At 59.3% G+C, this 22,513-nt stretch overlaps 1 protein-coding gene across 4 annotated transcripts in view; it reads left to right on the top strand.

Annotated features, from left to right (window-relative positions):
- HDAC4 (histone deacetylase 4) overlaps nucleotides 1-22,513 on the top strand; it is a 286,561-nt gene that overhangs the window by 190,669 nt on the left and 73,379 nt on the right. For all 4 annotated transcript variants that reach the window (XM_047846439.1, XM_047846441.1, XM_047846440.1 and 1 more), the window contains 3 exons: nucleotides 4,679-4,829; nucleotides 14,050-14,170; nucleotides 18,164-18,285. In XM_047846439.1, coding sequence (XP_047702395.1) covers nucleotides 4,679-4,829; nucleotides 14,050-14,170; nucleotides 18,164-18,285 — 394 coding nt within the window. The remainder of the gene's footprint in view (nucleotides 1-4,678; nucleotides 4,830-14,049; nucleotides 14,171-18,163; nucleotides 18,286-22,513) is intronic.

Below are 22,513 nucleotides of genomic sequence, written 5' to 3'. Positions count from 1 at the left end.
AGGCTGGCTGGCGGGTCCCCGCATGTCCCCCCCCCACCCTTCGCCGCGGGCCTGGCATACTGATGGGGGCCACCTTGCACAAAGCACGTTGGACCCTTAGTGGCTAATAAAAGTCCAACTTAAGAATATTTCTGTTGAGGCCAGTTAGCCTCAGGGAGATGGGAGGATGCTCCTGGGTGGTTGGCTGGTTGGTTGGTTTTTGTTTGAAGCCAGGATTTCGCCGTGTGATTGGCCTGAAGGACCCCCGGGACATCCAGTCCGTGTCTTCTGAGAGGGAGGGTTGGGGCAGTTTCCTTACTGTTTTAATTGTCACATTTGCTGCCTGAGTCTACAGTACGTTTAAAATCAGGAGGCTAGGGCACCTGGGGGGCTCAGTCGGTTGAGCATCCGACTTCAGCTCAGGTCCTGATCTCACAGCTCGAGAGTTCGAGCCCCGCGCCGGGCTCTGTGCTGACAGCTCAGAGCCTGGAGCCTGCTTCTGCTTCTGTGTGTCCCTCTCTCTCTGCCCCTAACCCACTCGCATTCTGTCTCTGTCTCTCTCAAAAATAAATAAACATTAAAAAAATTTTTTTTAATCAGGAGGCTATCCTCGACCTCAAAAAGAAGCCCACTGTTCGTTCTTGGTCTGGGAAGCACCTGTGGCACAGGGCACTTCAGGCCCCAGGGAACTTGGCTGCTTAGACGGCGCGGCCTCGGCATTAAGTATTTTGCAGAACCCGGGGCCCGAGAGATTGGGGTTTGACCCGCACTGTGAGCAGTCCCCATGTTAATGACAAGAGGGGGTATGATGTGGTCCCATCGAGCCTGGCTGCTGCAGCGTGTGACCTGGCCTGGAGATAGGCGCTCTGAGCGTGTCGGGACTCGCTCGTTGGGGCCCGGGGAGCGCTCGCCCCTCGGCAGGGATGGTGCTTGAGTGCCTGGCCCACTTCTGTCCTTCAGCCTGGCGCCTGGGTTTCCACTTCAACGTTGGTAATTAAACTCCAAAATCAGAGTCGAAGAAAACTGAACCCTAGATAGAGATCCAGTATCTTACCCCGCACTCGGTGTTGGCTCACGCGTAAATTCGGTGTTAAACTCTGGTTGGAGTAATGGTATCTGTTATTATCGGGTTTTTCCCTTAGAAAAATTAGGTAGTAGATATCTTTGAATTGCTCAGAAGAGTTTCAATCTACAAAAAAAGCAAAAAACATGGGGTGCCTGGGTGGCGCAGTCGGTTGAGCGTCCGACTTCAGCCAGGTCACGATCTCGCGGTCCGTGAGTTCGAGCCCCGCGTCGGGCTCTGGGCTGATGGCTCGGAGCCTGGAGCCTGTTTCCGATTCTGTGTCTCCCTCTCTCTCTGCCCCTCCCCCGTTCATGCTCTGTCTCTCTCTGTCCCAAAAATAAATAAACGTTGAAAAAAAATAAATCAAAAAATCAAAATCAAAAAAACAAAAAAAGCCCCCACCTTCTCCACACTTCTCCTCCGCCCATAGTCTGACCTTAACGTATGTTGGTGAGGTACCAGTGGCAAATACGTGTGTGGATTTTACGTGACATAAAACTCGGCATTTTTCCAAGTCCTATTTTTCATAGCCATAAGCTGCCTTCCTCCTGCACCGTTGTTCTTCCCCAGGGAGGGACGGCTCGCAGCCTCCCGTCAGGGCCTGACCGCGGGCAGGCACAGAGTGGCCGCGCGGCACGGGGAGCCCCGTCTGCGCGGAGCGGGGAGCCAGCTCGGGAAAGTGAAGCAGGTGTTCCGCACCTTGTCCACCGTCCTCATTTTCCAGAAGCTGGGAGCACAGAGGGTCACTCCGTCCAGAACTCCGGAGGCAAGCCTGAACTGTGTGGTGACACTGGGGGGTGGGTGGGGAGCGTCCCAGCCTGGTTCGTTCTCGGCGCCTTTTTTGGAGGGGCCTTGGCACACGGGTCACTGCCTTCCGCCTGACCCGGGACGCAGAATGAACACCTGTGGACGGGACGCAAGTGGGACTGAGACCCTGCAGTGTTGCGGGGGGGGGGGGGGGGCATTCGTAGGGAACCCGCGCGTGTCTGTTAATGGCTCCTCCTGAAAACCCCAGGGCAGTGTTGCTTCCTGGGAGTTTGGTCTCCCTGTGAATTTTAATCACCACTGTGTGCGGCTGTTTCCGTCTTTTTGTAACGACAGTTGAAAGATCTCCCTCTCCTTCTGGGTTCTGGCTGCAAAGTAAATATTTTGAGACTATATTAAGTGACTTTCTGCCCCTTCCTCATTTACGCATCAGATGAACACGGAGCAGTTGAAAGGGAACCCAGGGCTGTACGAGGGCAGCTTGAGGGCGGGGGTGATACCCGGAGAGGGGGCCCCCTAGATTCTAAGATCCGCCGTTCACCAGACCACCGCGCTGGTTTCCCGGCCTGAGCGGCACCAGGACGCCCCCCGGGCTGCGGACACACGGGAGGCGCACGGCTGCAGCCCCGGGAGGGCGTTCACCTGTGCCCGCAGCCGTGCGGCCCTCGCGCAGGTTCTCGAATCCGCATCCGAATCCGAATGGGTCAGCAGGCGCTACACCAGCGGAAAGACCTTCCTGGGGCGTGTGGAGGAGCGTGGAGGGGGGCGGGGGATCGGGTCCGAGGCCGGGCGTCTGTGCTCCGCACTGTCCCCTGGCAGCAAGGGCTGGGAAGGTGCTTGTTTCTGATAGTTTCGCTGTCTCCACGGAAGATGGTTGGAACGTAACTTTTTCCACAGGGAGGCTCTGCAAGGTGCCCGTCAGTGTCCGTGGGCCCCACCGGTGGGCACCGAGCGGGGCCCCTTCCGCGTGGCCCTCCCCTCCCAGCTGCCGCGTCTGTTCCCTTCTGCCTCACACCGGGCCTGCGTGAGTCCCAGGAGCACCAGGGAGGTGTGCGCCCTGTGGGGTCTGGACGCCCCGCCCCTCCTCCGCCCTCCTGGTTCGAGGCCTAGCCACACCTCACACCTCCCTCTGCTGGTCCACCCCGGTGCCCCTGGCTGCAAAGGGGTCCCCCTCCCCTCTGTGGAAGGTAGGAGCTGGCCACTGTGGACCGGGGCTGTGGGTCCCCTGCAGTGAGAAATGCCACCTGATCGCTGGAGGCCGTGTGTGTGTGTGTGTGTGTGTGTGTGTGACCCTCTGGTGAGCCGCACCCTGGCTCAGTCCCGTGGGGCTCTGCCATCAGGCCGCCTCCCCGGGCAGGGCCGCCGTGGGGTATGTCTCATGGAGGCTGGCACGGGGCCAACCGTGTGGGAAGGTGTGGCCCGGCACCTTGCCCCTTGGGCCGCGCACACGGGCCTGGCATCCTGCACCTGCTTCCGCACGCACGTTCCCCACGTACCCGCCGGTGGTTGGTTCCTGTCCTCGTGCACTGTTGCCAGCTGCTTCCGAGGCGCTGCGGAACGTCCTCGTCATTGGCCGGCACGGCACTCCCCCTCCTGGGCTGCAGGCTTTACTCAGAGAGGGAGTGTGGACTTCCGTTTTACGAATGTCTGTAACCGCTGTTCTTTTTCTTTAACATTTTTGGTATGACGTGCTTTGCACCTCGGGAGAGTCACAGACGCGACGGGTGCCATCTCGCGTCTTTATAGAGAAGGGCCCCAAGCAACCTGAAATCCCGGTTTCTTAATTTCTTAATTCACGTGCTCTAGTTGGTGACAGAAACCGGGTGATTTCCCTACTCTGGCGACAGCATGGTGGGAACGGGGCCCGGGAAGCCGGTCGAGGGCCCTAGTGGTGGCACTGCTCCCCATTCCCTGCGGCCTCTGCGGGAAAGACATTTGATGGCTCAGATGTGGACACTTGTGCCAGATTTCCTTGCTGGAAAGTTCCGGGGCTGCCCCCACCCCTGTCCCACACCAGAGCAGGATGGCCACCCGCCCAGGAGGGGCCACAGAAACAGGACGGACGATGACAAGAAAAGAGGGCGCGTACTCGAAGCGATTCAGGCCTAGCGCGGACGCAACCCTGGGCTTTGCCGCCGTGTCCCGGGGCGTCCCCCGCCACCGCCTCACATCCGTGGAATCTGAGGCCGACCCTTTCCTCACGAGCCTGTCGGCACCTGCACACTCGTGAGGCTTGTTCCGGCCCATCTGTGTTTCTCATGGATCGCTGCCTCATTCTGCCTCCTCGCCGGGTGGATCTCCAGCGACGGGTGCGCACAGTTGGCCCGCGTGTTGGGCTCTGAGGGCCGTCGGAGCGTGTCCAGCCCGGGCGTTGGGAGCAGGCCGCCGAGCGCTAGTCACACAGGCCTGGCGCGGACGTGTCTCTGGGGCTCGGGCTAGCCCGGGACCTGCCGGCCTGACTCGAGGAGGTGCCAGTGGTCTGCCAGAGGGGCCGTTCCGCGTCGCCCTCCGCTGTGCCATTCTCAAAGCACCGTTCCCGGCTTGCGACATCACCCAAGCCTCCTCTTTCCTCCCGGCAGCTCAGGGGCGTTTATTTTCATAATTTCTAACACGTAGAAAGTCAGCCGGCATCCGGGGCTTCCGGCAGCCACGCTTGCTGTGTGGACCGGGCCGAGCCAAGGCCCCCCCCCGGTTAGGGGTGCTGGCCGTGCAGAGGACAGCCTGGCTCCGGGAGACACGGTGCGGAGACCTGTGGCCTTGGCCGGTCTTCGGGTGTGTGTGTGTGTGTGTGTGTGTGTGTGTGTGTGTGTGTGTTGTCCCGTCTGGGAGCGAGGCTCTGACCGTCTTTGTCTCCTCCTTCCCTGCTCGCAGCAACAGCAGGAGCTGCTGGCCATGAAGCACCAGCAGGAGCTTCTGGAGCACCAGCGGAAGCTGGAGAGGCACCGCCAGGAGCAGGAGCTGGAGAAGCAGCACCGGGAGCAGAAGCTGCAGCAGCTCAAGAACAAGGAGAAAGGCAAAGAGAGTGAGTGTGCGGAGGGGGGCGGGGCGGGGGGACGCCGGGCGGGCGCCGGGGCCTCCCCGACATGTCTCTTCCCGTGGCTGCCGCGCTCCCGGGCCTGGCGGCAGCGGCCCAAGCAGGAGCCGGTGTCGTCCGTGTCCTTGCCACAGCACCTCGTCCGGGTCGCCGAGAGCGTCCTGAAGCGCACGGGGCAGGTGGGGAGCGGCTCTCCCCTGTGAGTTCGGTTCCGTCCTAAATGTTTCAAAGTTCTTCCCTCTTAGGGGCATTGTGGGAGCGCCTCAGAGCCAGGCCTGGCTTGTGGGCTACGCCGGGGGCCGAGCGGGGACGCGGGTGCCGACACGTGCTCTCGGGGCCCTAACGTTCACCCCTGTGCTTGCATGTCAGAGGACCGGGGTTGCCTCCTAGGAGGGGCCCAGGCTCGATCCTAGCCAGGGGGTGATTCCGTGTGCTGGTCCCCTTTGGGAGATTAGGGGGACTTCCCTCGTGTCCCTTGGGGAGGAGCCACGGCCCCCTGCCGCCTGCCAGACGGAGGGCGGAAAGCATGTCCAGAGGGCGCGGTGAGGGACCCGTGTTTGGGAGGCCTCGTGGGTCCCACACACGGGACTGTGGCTGAAGGGGCACAACCCTCACGTGCGTCTGTGCCCCTTTCTTTGGGCAACTTGCTTCCAGTGACGCGCCCGGGACCTAGAAGGCAGAGTCGGTGGGTGACATATTCACAGGCTCTGTTTGCGTCCACCCGAGACATCCGTGCCGAGTCGAGCCTGTTTGCTCCCTGGTGATGATGTAGTCAAGGTGTGCGTTTGTCTCCTGTATCGGGTTTTGGTGTGGTGACTCTAGGGTGATTGACTCTTCCAGTGCTCGTGAGTAAAAATACTAGTCTTCACACACTTCAGGAACACACATAAACCTCACAAAACCAGTGTCTTCAGCTACTGAAAATGGTCAGTCATCCAGACAAACCATCGTAACAGTCCGTCGTGTGGACTTTAATCTACCTACGCACGACAGCACAAGACGCATTAAAAGATTCTTGTGAAGTCTCTTATTTGAAATTATTTAAGGATCTTTTGTCCTGGGGTGTGATATACATACAAAAGGCACACACCCTGTTCCCAGGCTCACCTCCCAGCAAAGCATCTGGATCAGGACGGGAACCACATCCGGGCCCCTCCCTCCTCCACAGAGTAACTCCTCCCTGGCACCTAACACAGAGGGCAGGTTTGCCTGCTTTTGAAGTTGATGTCAGTGGCTTCATGAATACGCAGGATTTCGTGTTTTGCTTCTGTCACTCACCATCACACTCGTGGAGTCCGTCCTTGCTGTCCTGTGTGGCGGGAGATCACTGATTCAGGCTGCTGCTTGTGCCCCACTCACAGGCGTCCCACCACATTCATCCAGCCTGTGGTTGGTAGGTATCTGGGTGTTTGCTGAGCCACACTGTTAGAGACAGTGCTGGCACGTATGTCCCCGGGCACGTTTCCTGGTGCGGACAGGTAAATGCGAGGTATGCACGTGCCCCCCCTTTCTTGCGTGAGGCCTGGCCTCCTCCAGCCTTGTAGGGCAGCTCCCGTGTCTGCTTCCCCACCAACCCTGGTTGCCATCAGCACTCTGAGTCTGGCTGCGAGCGGTCGCCCCTGTGGCTTCAGCCTCACAGTCTGATCACCGGTGAGACTCGGTGCGTTTCCATGTCTCCTGTCAGAGGGGTATATTCCTTTCCTGGGAGAAGTGCCTGTTCAAGTGTCTTTCTCATTTTTGTGGTGGGTTCTCGCCCTTTTCCTCGACTTGGGTAGTTCCCTTGACATCCCCGCACCGAGCTCTCCCTTGGTGTGGTGTGTCCCACATGCCGTCCTGTGCTCTGCTCTGTCTGCTCTGCCTCGTGGCGCCTTTTAAACAGCACAGGCTCCCGCTGCTCCGCCGGCCTGATCAGTCTTCTCTACACTGGGTTCAGGACACGTTCCCACCTGTGTTCTATATACATTTTTATAAATATTCTCTTTCCAAAAGGCTGTTGGTTTTTTCCTAAAATATGCAGCTAGTGTATCACTTTCGTGTTCAGTTTGTCTCTCCACTTAACTGTTTTTTAAGTTCCTAGTAACTGGTTTTATACACAAAAGTAACAACTTTTATGATCGTTAGTTACTAACGGCGTATTTTGCTTCTGAAATCATATACTTTAATGTGTTTTTATTATAATGGTCTGGTTGAGTTTTGATGTAGAAAGCATGTCAGAAGAGTTTTTACTACATGTGAGATCTGATTTTTGTACCAGTATTTTAAGGTAATCCCCAAAGCTGAATGGTGAACCTCATTACATCACACCATTCGGGTAAGACGATGGCTTATGGGGTCCGCGATGGCCCATGATGGAGACTCCGGGCATGAGGACAGGAAGCCGTCAGGAGAAGATAAATTGCAGATTTGGGTCGGCAACATATGCCCTTGGTCTTTGAGGGCAGATTTGTATCTGCAGTGGGCTGATGGGGCAGGCGAGGCGGCCACGCTCACGGGTCACTGCCCAGCCCGCTGGCTCAATGACACCGTCCTCCGTTCCCACCTCCGCACCAGCCCAACCACTGCCTGTATTGTGTGTGTGGACTCCTTTGTGTCCAGGGTCCCTCCTGGCTGAGGTGTGGCCAGGGCATGGCCACCTCTGAGTGGTGTGGCATGTGAGGTCAGGAGAATGCCCCAGATGTCCTGATGCACTGGTCTGGAGGGGAGGGTGGGCATCAGCGCTGACATTTCTAGAACTCCCTGGATGATTCTCATTGCAGCTGGGGTTGGGCCGTGAGTCTAGGTGAGTCCGCTTGCTGTGTGTTAGGGATCTGTCGTAGGGGCTCCATGGCCTGTCGTTGGGGGCCGCCTTCTATGCGGGAGAGCCGCCCTGTACATGACAGCACCTGGCGCATATAGGAGCCCTTCTCCTGGGGGCCCAGGTGTGCTTGGTGGGGCCACACGCACACAGTGGCCTCTGCCTTGGGGCCTGCTCCTTTCTCCTCTCTCAGGCTTTGCTTTGGCCTCAGTGGTACATCCGACTTACGTTTTGCTTTCGAGGAGGGTAATTGTTCACCAAAGGATGGACGTTAAAACCGTAAGCATCGGCTAGTTGATGTATGCCACAACGAACCAACAAATCCAGGTTTTCAGATTTTGCTAAAAAGCAGCTCCATTGGTTCCTAGGAGTTTACCAGAAGCTTCCAATAAAAATAACATCTTAAGCCTCACAAAATGCGAAACGATTTGCCTTCGGAAAACATTTTAGATCTGTTTACAAGTCAAAAACAATTTCTTCTCTACCTCCTAAATCTTCCCCCCCCCGACCCCCACAACCGGAGCGTTGGAATGTTCTCTGCTTCCCTCCTCCTCGCTCGTCACTCACAGCAGCCCTGGTGGTTTTCAATTTGTGGATTTGGGTGGTCAGGTTTTATTATTAATAATAAACTGTGTACAGTGTGGGTATTTGGCTCGCTTGTGTAGGCTTTGCAGCCCCGAGTGTGGTCTTGTGAGAAGGCAGGCCTGGCAGGCCCCCGTGCCCCGCGCCACTGGGGGCAGCCCTGCACCTATGAAGGAGAGCCTTGTTCCCACCAGCTTAAAGGGCGTTTGTGGGGAAATGCAAATGGCCTGGGGCGTCTCCCGTTTGTCAGCATTTGAAAATGCAGGGCAAGGCATCTGTTTAGTTTCTTGGGGTTTTTTTAAAAGGGAATTTCCTATTGAATATTTAATTAAAGTTTTGTCACATTGATAAACGTTCACCGTACTTTGAATTTAAATAATTCTGCAGTTCTCTTTTGCTTATTGATAGCAGTCAATGCTGTTAGCTCTAAGGACCAGTGAATTCTTGGAACTTGTGGCAGGTTTCATCTCGTTCAGCATGAACACATGATCTTTCGTCAGGGAACTTTTACTTAGATTAACTACATTTAAGAATCTAAGACATACCGTCTTTTAACACAAATTCAAAGGGAGAATCAATCGAAGGCAAGTCTTTGTTCTCTGGGCAGTCTGGGACGAATACAGCTACGCTTCTTTTCGCTGTTATTTACAAGCACAGCCCGGGGTGGGGAAAACGTGCCATCGTTTGAGGCAAAGTCATTCACTTTATTTTAAAAAGGAAAAAAAAAAAAAGTGGCTCAAGAGGCTGGAGTTAAAAGACCCAGTACCTGGTCCAGAAGGTGATTCTGTATCCCACGTGCGAAGGGGAGCTTCCTCAGAGCCCAGCGGGGCTTGAGAAGAAGGAGCCAATCGCCTGGTCCTTAGATCCCCTTCCCTGTGGGGAGGGGACTTCATCTCTTGTATTTTATTTACATCTTTATCCCCATTGGCCAGATCAGACCCTGGCGCATAATTACGTCTCTGGAAACCCTGTCAGATGGATGCGTGATAACCAAGAGGAATTAATTTTTTTTTAAGTAAAAATGAAAGACATTTGGTATTTGTTTATCAAATGTGTTTTATTGACTCTATAATTTTGGTTTTAAGTGGACGAATCTAGGGGCGCCTGGGTGGCTCAGTCAGTCGAGCACCTGAGTCTTGACTTCGGCTCAAATCGTGATCCCAGGGTTGTGGGATCGAGCTCCGCATCCGGCTCTGCACTGAGGTTGGATTAAGATTCTCAAGATTCTCTCTTCCTCTGCCCCTCTCCCCACGTGTGCTCACTCCCTCTGTCTCTCTCTGTCTCTCTCTCTCTCAAACTAAATAGATAGATAAGTAAGTAAATAAAGAAGAGGAAGCCGGAGGAGCACAGAGTAACTTATGGAAGTGTGGAATCGCTATACTCTACACATGAAACTAACATGACACTACGTAAACTAAAATTGAAATTAAAATTAAAAAAAGAGAGAAGAAAAAAAATTTTACTCAAGTATTTTATAAGTGTCAAAAAAAGCGTTTTGCGATGCATGTTGGATTGGAATTGAGGACACAGTTAGAATGCAAAGATTTCAACGTACATGACCAGGACAAACAACCTGCAGGTAAAAAGTCAAGGTGGCAGAATCTGTTGAGAGATGGGTCAGTGACTGGAAGGATGACAGCTCCGTTTGGAATCGTCTTCGCGTAAAGTGCCAAGAAGAGAAGACGGTCCCTCTGTGGCCCAGCGTCACACACCTGTGGCCCGGCGTCTGCCGCGGGCCCCGCGTGTGTATGGGTGTGAGTCGTGCCCACCACCCCTGTGAGGAAGGGCCCGGTGCGTCAGCCTCCAGCCACAGGTGGCCTGGGAAGGGCCAGGGAGGGTCCACCTTTCTGACCAGGTCACCGTCTGCCCCCTCTTGGAATGTGGACTCGGCCCGACGTGCCCAGGAGGTGCTGCGGCATTCGTGTGGTGTATTTATGTCGGAACCTTCCTGAGCTCAGGGAGGTGGGCTGGTCCTGATTTGGTTCCACGAGAGCCTGGTAAGGTGCCCTGTCCCGGCCCGAGCTGGCCGAGGGACCCCATGTCAGTCCCGCAGACGTATGTCCTGCCGTGAGGACACAGCAGGCAGCTCAGGGCACAAGGCCCTGCCGGTGGCTGGCAGGTGCCACAGCCCCGGCCAGCAACAGGGCCAGGGTCTCCCCCAGGAGGGGCCGCTCTCCTTCGCCACGTCCCGCTGTGCTTGCCTGTCGCTGGGATTTGTCGCGTGCACTCCCTGCCGCGGTGGGGCGTTTGTTCTTTGCCCTCCTTTGAGTTCTGGAGCCCGAGACATCAGCCAGGGCTGTGGCCGAAGCAAGGAGAGCCAGAGGCCGCCTAAACCTGGTCCTCGGGGCCAGCTTGTCCCCAGAGGGCCCTCAGGGGAGTCATAAGCGTCCCCCCACCCCGTGGAGGGCAAGTGGAGCCACCGGGCCGGTGGTTCTGGGGAAGATCCGGCGAGCTGACGCACAGTTTGGGTTTGCTGGGAAACTTTCGGGAACGGCCTTGCCCAGCCCACCGAGAGTGTCTGCTGCTTGTCTCCTACTTTGCGTGGTCCACTCTTCCGGAAGCAGTTTTGCAGGACCGGGAGGCCATCTGCTCTTCCTCCGTCTGGGTCTTCCTGCTGCTCCTCCTCAGCAGGAAGTCTGATCCTCCCTGCACGGCCAGCAGCCCGAGAGGGAACAACCAGAGTCCTCGTTTCGCTGTGGTTTCTTCCATCTCCGCAGGTTGCGCATATCTCGCACATTTATTGGCCAATTCGCGTTTCCCCTTCGTCAGCGACCCTCTGCGTCCCCTGTCCTTCGTCTCACTCCTGGTTGCCAGGCCCGCCGTGTACGGTCGCGGTTAGCCCTTGGCGTATGTGCTGCCACCCTCCTGGTGCCCCTGCGCTGTCACGAACGCCACGTGACTGCATGCCCGGGCACGTCGTAGGCAGGTCTCTGTGTCTGCACGTGCGATCTTCTGACACGTCCACTCGCAGACGGGAAACACGGGCTCCGCACGTTCAGAATCTGTGTTCCCTCTGACACTGGCTACGTTTCGGGGAACTGAGCCGCGCTGCCCGGAAGCACGTGTGACTTTGTGCCTTTGGCCACCCCCCACGGCCCGGCCTGTTAGCGTGAGTCGTCCCGCGTGCCCTCCTCACGAGTGTCGCCGGGACACCGTGCCCGCTGGCTGGCACCCGGCACGTAGAGAGCTCTGGCAGGCTTCTCTTCTCACGTGCCCCTGGGGCCGTCTCCCCAGAGCCTGGGAAGGCCCAAGACACAAGTCCGTGTGTCGCGACGGGAGCTTCTGAAGGTGGTTTGGGGTCGGTTTAGTGAACCTGTGTTTCCCTGGATGATCTAATTTGGACCCTGTTCCCAGGGGTCTGTGCTGTCTGACTGTCGTCCACAACACACGCGAGGCCCACTGTGACCTTACTGCGGGGGGACGCTGCCCTGGAGCACGGCAGACATACGGACAGCTGGACAGAATTCAGTGTGCGGATGATAACGGTGGCAAGAAAGATGGTTTCTCTGAAGATGCTAACAATGCACGAGCAACCTGTCAAAATACCTATAGAGTCACATACACCAAAATCCATTTCACACGCATCAGAAAGAACCGTGAACACATAGCAACAGCAAGCACATAAATGAATGAAAGCCCAACACCGGGAAACAAGGATAAAATAAAACTTATTATTTACCAAACCAGCGAAAGGAAGATCAATTTCAAAGCTTCCGGGTAATGGGGAAACCAGAGCGGATTACGTGCAAACAAGCGTTTGAATATCAAATTTGGGAAACAACCAGTATTTCCCTCCTCTGTTGGGAGGAACCCAGGTCTTTCCTCCCGTGTTTGCCCTTTACGTAGACCCACGCGGACCTGGAACGTGACGCTGCTGGGATTGCCCACGACGCAGCGCTCCGTCACCCCCTGGCCGTCCTACAGTCCGTCTGTTTGGACACTGCTCAGCTGAGGGCTCGGTCCCACAAGCCCCCCCCCCCCCCCCCCGGCAGACGCCGGTTGCCAATCCAGACTGTCACCCGAGCGTCTGACCAGCCGCTGTAGGTCCTCAGAGGTTCCCACAGCCCCCTCCTTGCTTGTTGAACTTGCCGGCCGGCTCACAGCACCCAGGGGGAGGCTCCTGACACTCCTCAGTTTAGTAAAGGACGTGGCAGAGGACAGAGATGAGCAGCCAGGAGAAGCAGCGCGTGGGACGAGGTACGGGCAGGTCGCGGGCGCGGGAGTCTCTGACCCCGTGGAGCTGGGGCGCGTCGCCCTCTCAGTACGTGCATGTGCTTCCTCTGGGGAGCACCCTCTGCACCCCATACTGGGACTTTGTATGGAGGCTTCCTGGTGAGCAATTATTAACTCTGTTTCCAGCCCCTCTCCGCCCAATCCAATGGGGCTGAGGATTCCAAGCTTCTAACCACGGCTTGGTCTTTTGGTGGCCAGCCCCTCCAGGAGCCGTCCGAGAGTGCAGCCAGGGTCACTGCATCAGAACAAGAGATGGCCCTACTGTTCTTATCACTTAGGAGTTTACAAGGTTTTAGGAGCTCGGTGCCGGGAACTGGAGGCACATGCGCGTGCGTGCACACACGTAAGTCGCGTGGTGATCCCAAGTACTGAGAGAGACGGGGTCACGTGGTGATCCCGAATACTGATAAGGGCGTGGTCAGATGGTGACCCCGAGTACTAATAGAAGAGACTAGGCCACGTGGTGATCCCGAGTACTGATGCAGACCAGGGTCACGTGGTGATCCGGAGTGCTCCCGAAGGTACAAGGTGCCTGCCTCTGGTGCATGGCCACGGTTGGCTCGTGGTGGTCAGTGTACGGAGGCATTTTGAGAAGCAATTAGAGGGTGCTTTGAGGGGCTCCTGGGCGGTTCGGTAGGTTAAGCGTCTGAGTCTTGATGTCAGCTCGGGTCAAGACCTCACGGCGTCTCAGATGGAGCCCCGGGTCGGCTCCGGGCCGAGCGTGGAGCCTGCTTAGAATTCGCTCTCTCCCTCTGCCCACGCCCCCTCCCACGCTCCCTCCCTCTCTTCCCCCCTCAAGTAAATGAGTAAATAAACGTTACTATTAAAAAAAGTCCCGCTGGGATTCTCGACAATAACGGGAAGCATTGACGCCGCTTGCCAGGGGAAGGCAGGCGTGCTGCACGGGGCGCTGAGAACGGATCGGACGGGGCAGGTCTTGCGTCAGGGTGGTGGCTTTGGACTTGGATCTGTGTGCGCACGTCTGTCTCTCCGATCTGCAGCTTCCTGTCCCCGGGGCTGTGAACAGCCAGCCCCCGAGAACCCCGCGAGGCGCAGGCGCTGCCCGCGTGCGGGCTGCCCACACGGGCCCCGGGGAAGCGGCCCGGGAGCAGAAAGCCGCCTTCCCTCGGGCACGAGGCCGCCGTGGACACGCGCGTCACGGCGCACCTGCTCCCGTCCGCTGGTGGCGGTGCGTGCACACAACCTCCGGGGCTCGGCCGCGTGTGCCGTAGCGGGGACGGAGCCGCGTGCTGCCCGCGCCCGTTCGCCACGTGCTTTCACGTGAGGGTCCGAAAGTGCCCCCGGCGGCCGATCCGTGTTAGGTGACAGTGAGTCCGTCTGCTGGTTACTTTTCCGTGGTCGATGGGGCGCGGTTCTGCGAAATGTTCGTGGGAGGAAGAGCCCTTCTCAACCCTTCTCCTGTCCTTCCCCTTCCTCTGAGAAGCCTTCCTGGCACCAGCAGCGTCCCGATTTCGGATCGATTTCGGCTCGCAGGCCGGGCTCCGAGCCGCTGCTCCCTCCCCAGCACAGAGCTGCGCGTCTGTCTGCGCCGCTGGGCCGCCACCTCCGGTCACCTGTCCGTGCTTTCTCCCGCGCCAGGTGCCGTGGCCAGCACAGAAGTGAAGATGAAGCTTCAGGAGTTTGTCCTCAATAAAAAGAAGGCGCTGGCCCACCGGAACCTGAACCACTGCATCTCTAGCGACCCGCGCTACTGGTACGGGTAAGTGCAGGGGTGCGGGCGCCCGGGCCTCCTGTCTGGGGCCCCTGTGGCCGGGCACCACCCGTAGGCCGGCGCGGTACCGGGTCTTCACCCTGAGAGGCGGGGGAGGCTGTGGGCAGAGACTCGCCAAGCAGGGAGCGGGCTCGCGACAGCTGGCGCAGTCCAGCGGCAAATGCCGGGACGGTCACCCAGACAGAGTGGGGCCGGTCTTTGCATGACAGAGGCTGGCGCCTGGCCATTACTCTTCTCCCGTGTATGTTGGCCACAAAAGGAGCCACCTCACTGGCACCGCGGTCTAACGTGTCCATGTGCACCCGCTGGATTTCTACCCGCTGTTTTGTTGACTGCGAGGCAGGTCCGTAGCATCTGTGCTGTTTTTCATGTTCACGTGAGGAGCCCTTTCGCAGAGCCCACGTGGTTGACAGAGGCCACAAGAGAGCCTCGTTCGTGCTAACAGCCGGAGAGGCTGGCGCACCGCGGCAGAAAAGTCCGCGACAATGCCCGCGCGCAGAGGGATGTCCCCTGAGCACCAGCCCGTCACATGGGAGCTGGCCCCGGCACAGGCCACGTCTGGAGCGGAGGAGCGGGTTTATGTGGCCTTAAGCAGTGACCAAGGGTGCTTTGCGGCTTTTTGCTTTGAAATCTAGTTTTCTCCCGTTTTCAGGGCTGATTTCATCTCTCACAAAATCCATAAGGTGGTTTTCATAAATCAAAATATGATTACCTTCTGTTTCATCGGGGGAAAATGTATTGTTCTCAAGCCCCCAGCGGACAACTGTGTGGACTAAATAAAAACCCCACCACATTCCACTGAGATGATCCCGAGGACCCGGCAGGTGACACCGGTGACCAGTCAGAAAGTACTTTGATTCCGAGGCAGAGACGGCGCCCTCGTTCTGTGTGCAGCCATCGCTTGCTGCTCGGTCCCTTAAGCTGCACTCATCGAAGCATGCTGCTGGTGTGCACGCTGCTCAGCCGGGGACACGACTCACACGGACGAGCAAAGGCAACAGCATCCCTGAAGAGCCACGGGTGACACCGTGAGCCCCAGAGCCACCACGTGGAGGATTCCTTAGAAATGCTTGTAGCGGCCCCCGGGGGCCCACGTCTGGCTGGGGTGCTTGTTGTGGGAAAGCTCCATCCTCCCCTGGGGTTGGGGGCTATGGGCTGATGCCCCACGGAAGGCGGTTTGGGGAGCGGGTGAGACGGTATCCGCGGGGTTTGCGCTGAAGATGGCAGGAAGGGGAGCGGGGGCGGGGGCCTCAGACCAGGAGGCGCTGGGGGAAGCCGGGACCACAGGCCTGTGGAGGCGGCAAGCGGGCAGGGGCTCTTGGGCCTGCGGGCGGGAGGGAGGCTCGGATAGCGTGGCTGCAGTGTTTAGCAGCTGTGGTCGGCGGGCGGGGAAGCGCCAGGTCTGGGGAGGTAAGGCTGGCGAGGGGCCAGAAGACTGTGAGCCTGGAGGAGGTCACGTGGTGGCAAGCAGGAGTCGTGGGCTGACCGCGTCCGAGTGCTCGGATGGTGGCCGCGGTCGCGGCGGAAGATTGGGGTGGCCGGTGCCAGGCTCCCCTGTGAGTCGGGGGGATCCTGGGGTGGGGAGACCACTGGCAGGAGCGGAGGCTGCGGTGACGGGGTCATACGTGACAGGACAGAGCCTGTGGGCTGGGAGAGCACGTCGCCTCCCGTCCTGGAGGCTGCAGGGAAGGGGGCGGTCCCGGCAGGAACAGAAACAGAGCACTGAGGAGGGAGCTTGGAGTTGAGGGAAGGGCCGCAGGGTTGAGGGCAGGTGAGGGTCCCAGAAGGGGTTGACAGGAACCGCTCCCTGAGCAGGGCTCCCCGAGGTAGGGCCCTGACGGGACGAAGCTTGCAATTGCTCTGGGTTCAGGTCCCTCGGAGGGATTTGGGGCACACAGGCTGGAGTGCGAAAGAACGTGGTCTCAGGGAAGTCAGCCAGGGGACAGCGCTGTTTGCACGAAACTTGGCCGCTGTCTTGCTTTGTCACCCCGAGGCCGACACCGTGGAGTGACTGTCATGTTCACTTGCTGTTGTGACGGTGAAAACCGGGTCTTCCTGGAGAAGGAACTGAACTTTGACCCTAGCTTCGCTCCACCCACAACGATTAGCACAAATGTGAGAGCGCGTCCGTGTGCCGTGCCCGTGCGGCCAGGGACTGGACCCGGGCCTGGAGCGACCACACGTGCCCGGTCCCCAGGAGGGTGTGACGGGGGGGGGGGGGGGGGTTGCCCTGGAGGGGCCCCCGGGGCCTGTGCGGCGGGCACCCCAGGGCCGCAGGCGCGAGGAGCTGAGCTGTGCTGCCGGAAGTCACTCCCTCGAAGTCTCCGGCCCGAGACGGGGCAGCACCAGCGGTGGCACTGGGGCAGCCTGCGCCCGGACCGTCCTGTCGAGGCTCCTCCGAAGGCTGGAGCGGGGGTCAGGAGGTTTAATGCTGACAGCGTCTCGAGACGCCAACCCGAAGAGAAAACCTGCTAGATCTGAAGCGTAGCGTTTCCAGCTTCTGGCCTCAACGGAAACGATCTACAATTGAAGTCTCTAGCGACACCAGATATTATTTGCAGTAACGTCCACTGATGCGATACCCTGTCAGTAACTATTACGTCTCTCTCCCGTCCCCTCACGCACACACGGGTCCTCCCGTGTTTCTCACGGAGGAAGAGGCGAGTTCTTTCCCACGTCGTGGCTTGGCCCTGAGCGACTTGGAGCTGACCGAGGGGATCCCCTCTGGGGATGTGAACCCGTAGAGAGACAGTGCTGCCCTCAGACCTTTCGGGAGACCCTGAGAGAACGGCCCCCGAGGGGAAGCCTTCCCACCCGAGGCGGCGGCCCCCCGCGCGGTACCGGTGTGTGGGTGCACCCGTCCCGGGAAGGCGAGCGCGTCCTGAGGAAGGAGCCGCGCTCTGGCTGCTGCTGGCAGGCGCCCGGCGGGCCGTGTCCGGGGCTCTCTGAGCACTTTGCTGCCACGTAGCCCGGCCGGGCCCCACGGCCCACGTGTCAGGGCCACACTCACAGAGAGGGTCTCTGCGAGCGGCACATTCTCCGTGAGCAGCACCAGTCTGCGCTCAGGTATTTAAACATCCACCTGTAGGCATTTAAGAGCCCACAGTCTCCGTTCAGACAACGCCAGGTGTGTGCGTACGCGGTGCTGTGGATCCAAACAAACAGGCTACCAAATGCCAAGTGAGTAAGTTGGCAAGTCGTTTCAAGTCATTAAGTAGATCACGCAGTTGAAAGACGCAACGGGATTCATCACGCCTTGCGTGGATGCTTCCGGCAGGGCCCAGCCGGCCGTCCCACCGAAGCCCCAGTTGGCCGATGGTCTGGCTGAGGGCCAGTGGCACCGCTTCCCCAGCCCCGATCCCCGCTCCCGCCCCCCTGCACCTCCTCCCGGAGCCTGACCCTGTCTCCCCGTGTTGAGGATTGAGTCATGCCTGGCTGGTTGCTAGGGGCAGGAAACTGCACAGACCAGCTTCCAGGCACAGGGTGCCTCTAGTCCAGACCCGTCGTCCTCAGAGAAGGGGGCCGCCTGGGTGGCTTTGGTTCCTCTCGAGGTGCAAATGACGGTGTTTTCTGCTGAAAGGACGTCCCTTTGGGGACCCCAGACCTCATCATCACCAGCTCCAGACACACCCCCAGATCTCAGTCACCTCTAACCGCCTTTGGTTCTGTGCACATGCAACCCCCCCGCCCCCCCGTCTGCCCCAAGGACAGGCCCTGTGTGTCTGGCGGTGACCCGGTGGGTGGCCAGAGAGCAGTCAGTGCAGGGAGCCCCCAGGCGGGAACGGGGTGACGGTGGGGGGTTGCACGGGCCCTCGCCCCTCCTGCACCAGGGTCCGGCAGCGGAGGTCGTGCTCGGCCTGGGTTCCCGAGTTTGGTCTGGCCCCCGCCAGGAGGCCGGTCTCCGTGCGCGGCCACAGCTGATCCGGGGCTGATGTGACACCCTGGCTAACTCGGCCGTCTGTCTCTGCCTCTTCTCTCCAGGAAAACACAGCACAGCTCCCTCGACCAGAGCTCCCCGCCCCAGAGCGGGGTGTCGGCCTCCTACAACCACCCGGTCCTGGGAATGTACGACACCAAAGACGATTTCCCGCTCAGAAAAACAGGTCAGTGCCCGGTCTGCTGCTGCCTGAGGGCGGGGCTCCCAGCCGGCCCCTCCCACATCCCCAGACGCTGAGCCAGGCTGGGATGCGCACTCGGAGGGAATCCCAGCTCATTTTTAAGTATTTGGGGTTTTTTGAAATTATTATTAGAGCATCGTGTTAAAATAATCCTTAAGCGCTTCCTGACGGTTCATACCAAAAGCAGCGAACCTCACGTAAGTACAGCTGCCCTTTTAACACTCAAGCTCATTCGTGAACAAGAGCCTAGCTCATGGCGTGCTGCACTTTGTCACAGCTCGGAGCATCCCCTGGTGGGTCCGGGACACGGCAGCTCCCGCCCACGGGCCCAGGGTCCTGCCGGAGCAAGGCAGCCAGCGTTCGGCCCTCAGCGCCGGCTCTAGGCAGGGCCTGGGCAGCGGGGGCGGCCGGGGGCCCCAGGGTAGGAGCAAATGTATTCAAGAAAGGACCTCATTGTGTCCCGCGAGGACATGTCAGCACGACGCCTCAGGGTGTGTGCGGCTCTGTCGCCAGCAAAGAAGGGCATTCAGACTCAGGCTCTCTTGGACTCTGTCCAGCGGTGATGGTTTCAGCGGGCAGTGGCTTTTAAGAAAGATCAGAGCGGCTGTGGCTGGGGCACGAGGGTGGCCGGAAGGGCAAAGGCCAGAGGAGTGCCTTCCAGAGGCTTTGCCTCGAGAGGTGAGGGCCGGCTGTGGCCACGGGCTACCCTGGTCGCAGACGCGGCGCGTGGAGCCCGCGGGTGCAGAGCATCGTGGGAAACTCCAGGACGCCCTGCTTGGTGGAAATGAGGCCCTTGTGGCACAGCTTTTTCTTTGTAAACACAAATCTTTTTTACCCGGAGGATCTGGGTTGACTTTTGACAGATACGCTTTGAGGCAGTCACATCAGCATCTTTACGCGAGTGATGAGGCTTTGGGGGACGGGGCTGGACGGCTCCCCCGCCGCCCCACCCTAAAGACAGAAGACTCGGGGCCTCTCGGTAGTCAGAGCTGTGCCCCGGCGGAGTCGGTGTGGCACGCGGGGAGCAGACCCTGAATCCAGAGCCAGAAATTGTGGGGAGGCCCCTCAGTGGTGCTTGACTGACGGTCCAGGTGTGTGAGATGGAAGGACCGCACCACGAAGGCCACGGGCCTGGAGCTGGAGCCCAGAGTCCCCGACCAGCACCTCGGTGGGGTTGGCCGAGCCGAGGCGAGGACCCTGCAGGCACGGGCAGGGTTTCCTTTCTTGGCGAAAGGAAGGTGCCACTGCGGTCCTCTTCTCCTCAGTTTGGGGTACGTGGCTCTCACTCGTCTGCTGAGAACGGTTGTGGGTTCGCCTAGAGAGAACCCACGCGCTCGCCAGAAGCGCATGGTGGCCGGTTCTCCCAGGCTGGCCCCCCAGGCCCCCTTCTGGAACCTGGTGCTGTGTTTAACCACACTCTCATCCACAGAGCAGGAGGTCACGGGCAGCAGCGGGCACCGTGCCGGGAGAGGGGCCGAGACCGGGCCTGCCCCAGGTGCTCGGGGCCCGGAAAGAGTGAGCCACCGGAAGCTCCCCTCACCCGAAGTGCGTGGGCAGGTTGTGGGCTCCCCCGTCCAGCAGCTCGGGTTGGATCTTTTCACTGGCTTTGAAGCTCTGTGTGCCCTCTGATGGATTCCTTAGGTCCCCTAGGCCTCAGTTTCTCATCAGTGACATGGGGCCCTGCACCCCCATATCCTCCCCGCCGTGGATACACTGAGCAGGCAGAGCTTCCTCCTGCCCCGGGTGTGGCGAGCATGGCCCCCGCGGTCCCGACGGCAGAAGCAGAAGTCCGGGGACCTGGCCGCCAAGCAGAGCCACCCACCTCTGGCCCAGGGGACTCACCTCGCCCTCTTCCCCCTGATGTCCCAGGAAAGGACAGAGAACGTCACCTGCCTCTGGTGGCGCTCACGCAGCTCCCTGGCCTGAGCCCACATGCCCCACTCTGAGCAGAAGTGAGGGTGCCCGTCAGGGGACGTTTGCCCTGGTTCTTTCCGTCTCCCAGCCGAACGAGGCCGGCACCACCCGGAGACGGGCCCCTGTCACAGGACACAGAACCCGGCGGTGACCTCTTGTAGCCAGGGTCCCGGAAGACTCCGGAGGCGGGACAGTGAACTCCACTGCTGACCCGCTGCCGTTCCCCAGAGCTGTGTGGCCCGCGACCTTTGCCTCACAGGCCCCGTGACTCCAGTGTTTGTGCCTGCTGGCCCCCATGCTGCCTTGGGCTTCTCTGGGGTCTGGAAACAGGGCCTCTAACACCCGCTTGCTCGGACCTTGTGCCACAGCTACCCCCCACCCCCGCCCCAGGTCCTGTTCCACTGAGAAACGAAGACTGTCCTGGTCACAGTTGGGGAGGTGCCGCTGAGCACGCGGCGTTCCAGAAGAACTTAATTAAGATTTGATTGCGGGATCCATTTTTTAAAAGGGCGTCGCCAGCACATTAATAATATTAATAATATAAAGATTTCAGTGGAAACATTTAAGCCACTTAAGGGAATAGAGTGTAGTTAGGTGTCCTGTATCATTCTAAAAGTGTCTTTCCAACACTCGATGTCAGTAATTCTAAATAATTTATAGCTGCGTTTCTGTAAGAGTCGGTAAGAGGAAAGACTACAAAAATGGGACTTTGAGCGCACCGACTCACCCACGCCCCTGCGCGTTCAGGGGGTGACTTCGCCCTGGCTTGGGGGCCGTGGCCTGGGTTCAGATCCAGCTTCCTTACTCACTTCCCAGAGGCTGGGTCATAACGGGTGGGTCTGCTCTCCAGAGCAGAGGGAAGGAGGTGGCGCCTGGTGGGTCCAGCCCCGGGCAGGAGTGCACGGTTCCGCTGGGTCACCCACCCAGCAGGGGGCGAGGTGGGCCCAGCACCGGCTCCCCTCCCCCGCCCGCCCAGGCAGTGCCCGTCCTCACACAGCCTGTGCTGCTGTCACATGAGCATCATGAGGGTCATGGTGCATCGCCCCAGGACCGCACCCAGTCACTTGGTGCTCCCCTGGTGCCTCCTGAGGTACCCTGACACCCAGGGGGTGCAGTCCCTGTCTGTGGAGAGCCTGCGTGTCCTCGAGCGGCTCCCCACGGCCGGCGGTGACCCCTGGGGGCGGATTCTGAGGCTGATTGCCTTGCCCAGTCACACCGCAGTGAGTTGGGATCCAGACTCAATTTCCTGTGCTTGACCAGCAGCGCCCTGTGCCTGCACGAGGGCGACATCCGCTCTGCCCCCCGATTTCTGCAGGGCGGTGGCTCGGTGAGCATTTGCCCCGTGCATCCAGGGTGCTGGGCTCCGAGCTGCTGTGGTGGGCGGGGAGCAGGACCCCCTCAGCACAGGGGCCAGGCCAGGGAGGGGGCCCAGGCACATGAAGGGCAAGGCTTGTACCCCAAACACAAACCAGATGGATGCAGGCCCCTTCTGACACGGTCGTGCTGGCCTCTGGGCACCAGGGTCCCGTTCCGAGCCTGCAGCCCAGCATGTCCCCACCACCTTAGAGAGATCTGCCAGAGCCTTCCGTGGCCTGTGCAGAGCCAGGTGGGTTCTCTGTGCCTCCGTAGCCATGAAACATACCAACAGGCCAGCGAATTTTCCCGTGTCCTGGCGAACTGAATGACGTTCGTGGCATTTGGTTCCATGTCCATGTGAGGAGTAGGCTGAAGTTACCAGAACACGGAATGGGCGCGTGTCATACATGACGCTCGGCTCTGCGGTTCGGGAAGGGGCTGCTTCCCGTGCCGTGTGCCATCGGTACCTTGTTCTGAGCCGCTTCGCAGAAACCCCTGTGCGGGTCGGTAGCAGGGACAGGAGGGGACGATGCCCACGCACTACGGCCGGTCGCCTGTGATAAATGGCCCTCGAGCTCCTGCTCGGGGCTGGGGCCGCTGGCCTCCGCCCTCTCCAAGCCGTCTCCGAGCAGGGTGTGGGAGGCCACCGCGGCCTGGGCAGTGCTGGCCCCGCCGAGCACCAGCTGCCAGGTGGGCAGCCTCCCTCGGCACTCAGGGGCTGTGTGCTCTTTAAAAACCGGGTGTGAGTGTTCAGAGAGCTCTTCAAAAGGCTTTATTGTGTTTCCAAAGGAGAGAGAGGGTGGGTGTGGTTAAATGCCAGGCAGCTTCTGTGCAAGGAAGTTGGCTCACGTGTTCTGTGCTCCAGCCTTTCGACCTTGACGACCATCACCCTTGGCCCTCTGATATGCAGAGCACCAGCTGGGATCTCGGACCAGTCTCTCCG

Source organism: Prionailurus viverrinus, unplaced genomic scaffold, assembly GCF_022837055.1.
Source record: "Prionailurus viverrinus isolate Anna unplaced genomic scaffold, UM_Priviv_1.0 scaffold_39, whole genome shotgun sequence".
NCBI lineage: Eukaryota > Metazoa > Chordata > Mammalia > Carnivora > Felidae > Prionailurus > Prionailurus viverrinus.
Note: the sequence above shows the minus strand (reverse complement) of the source record. Positions and strands in the feature narration are given on the sequence as shown.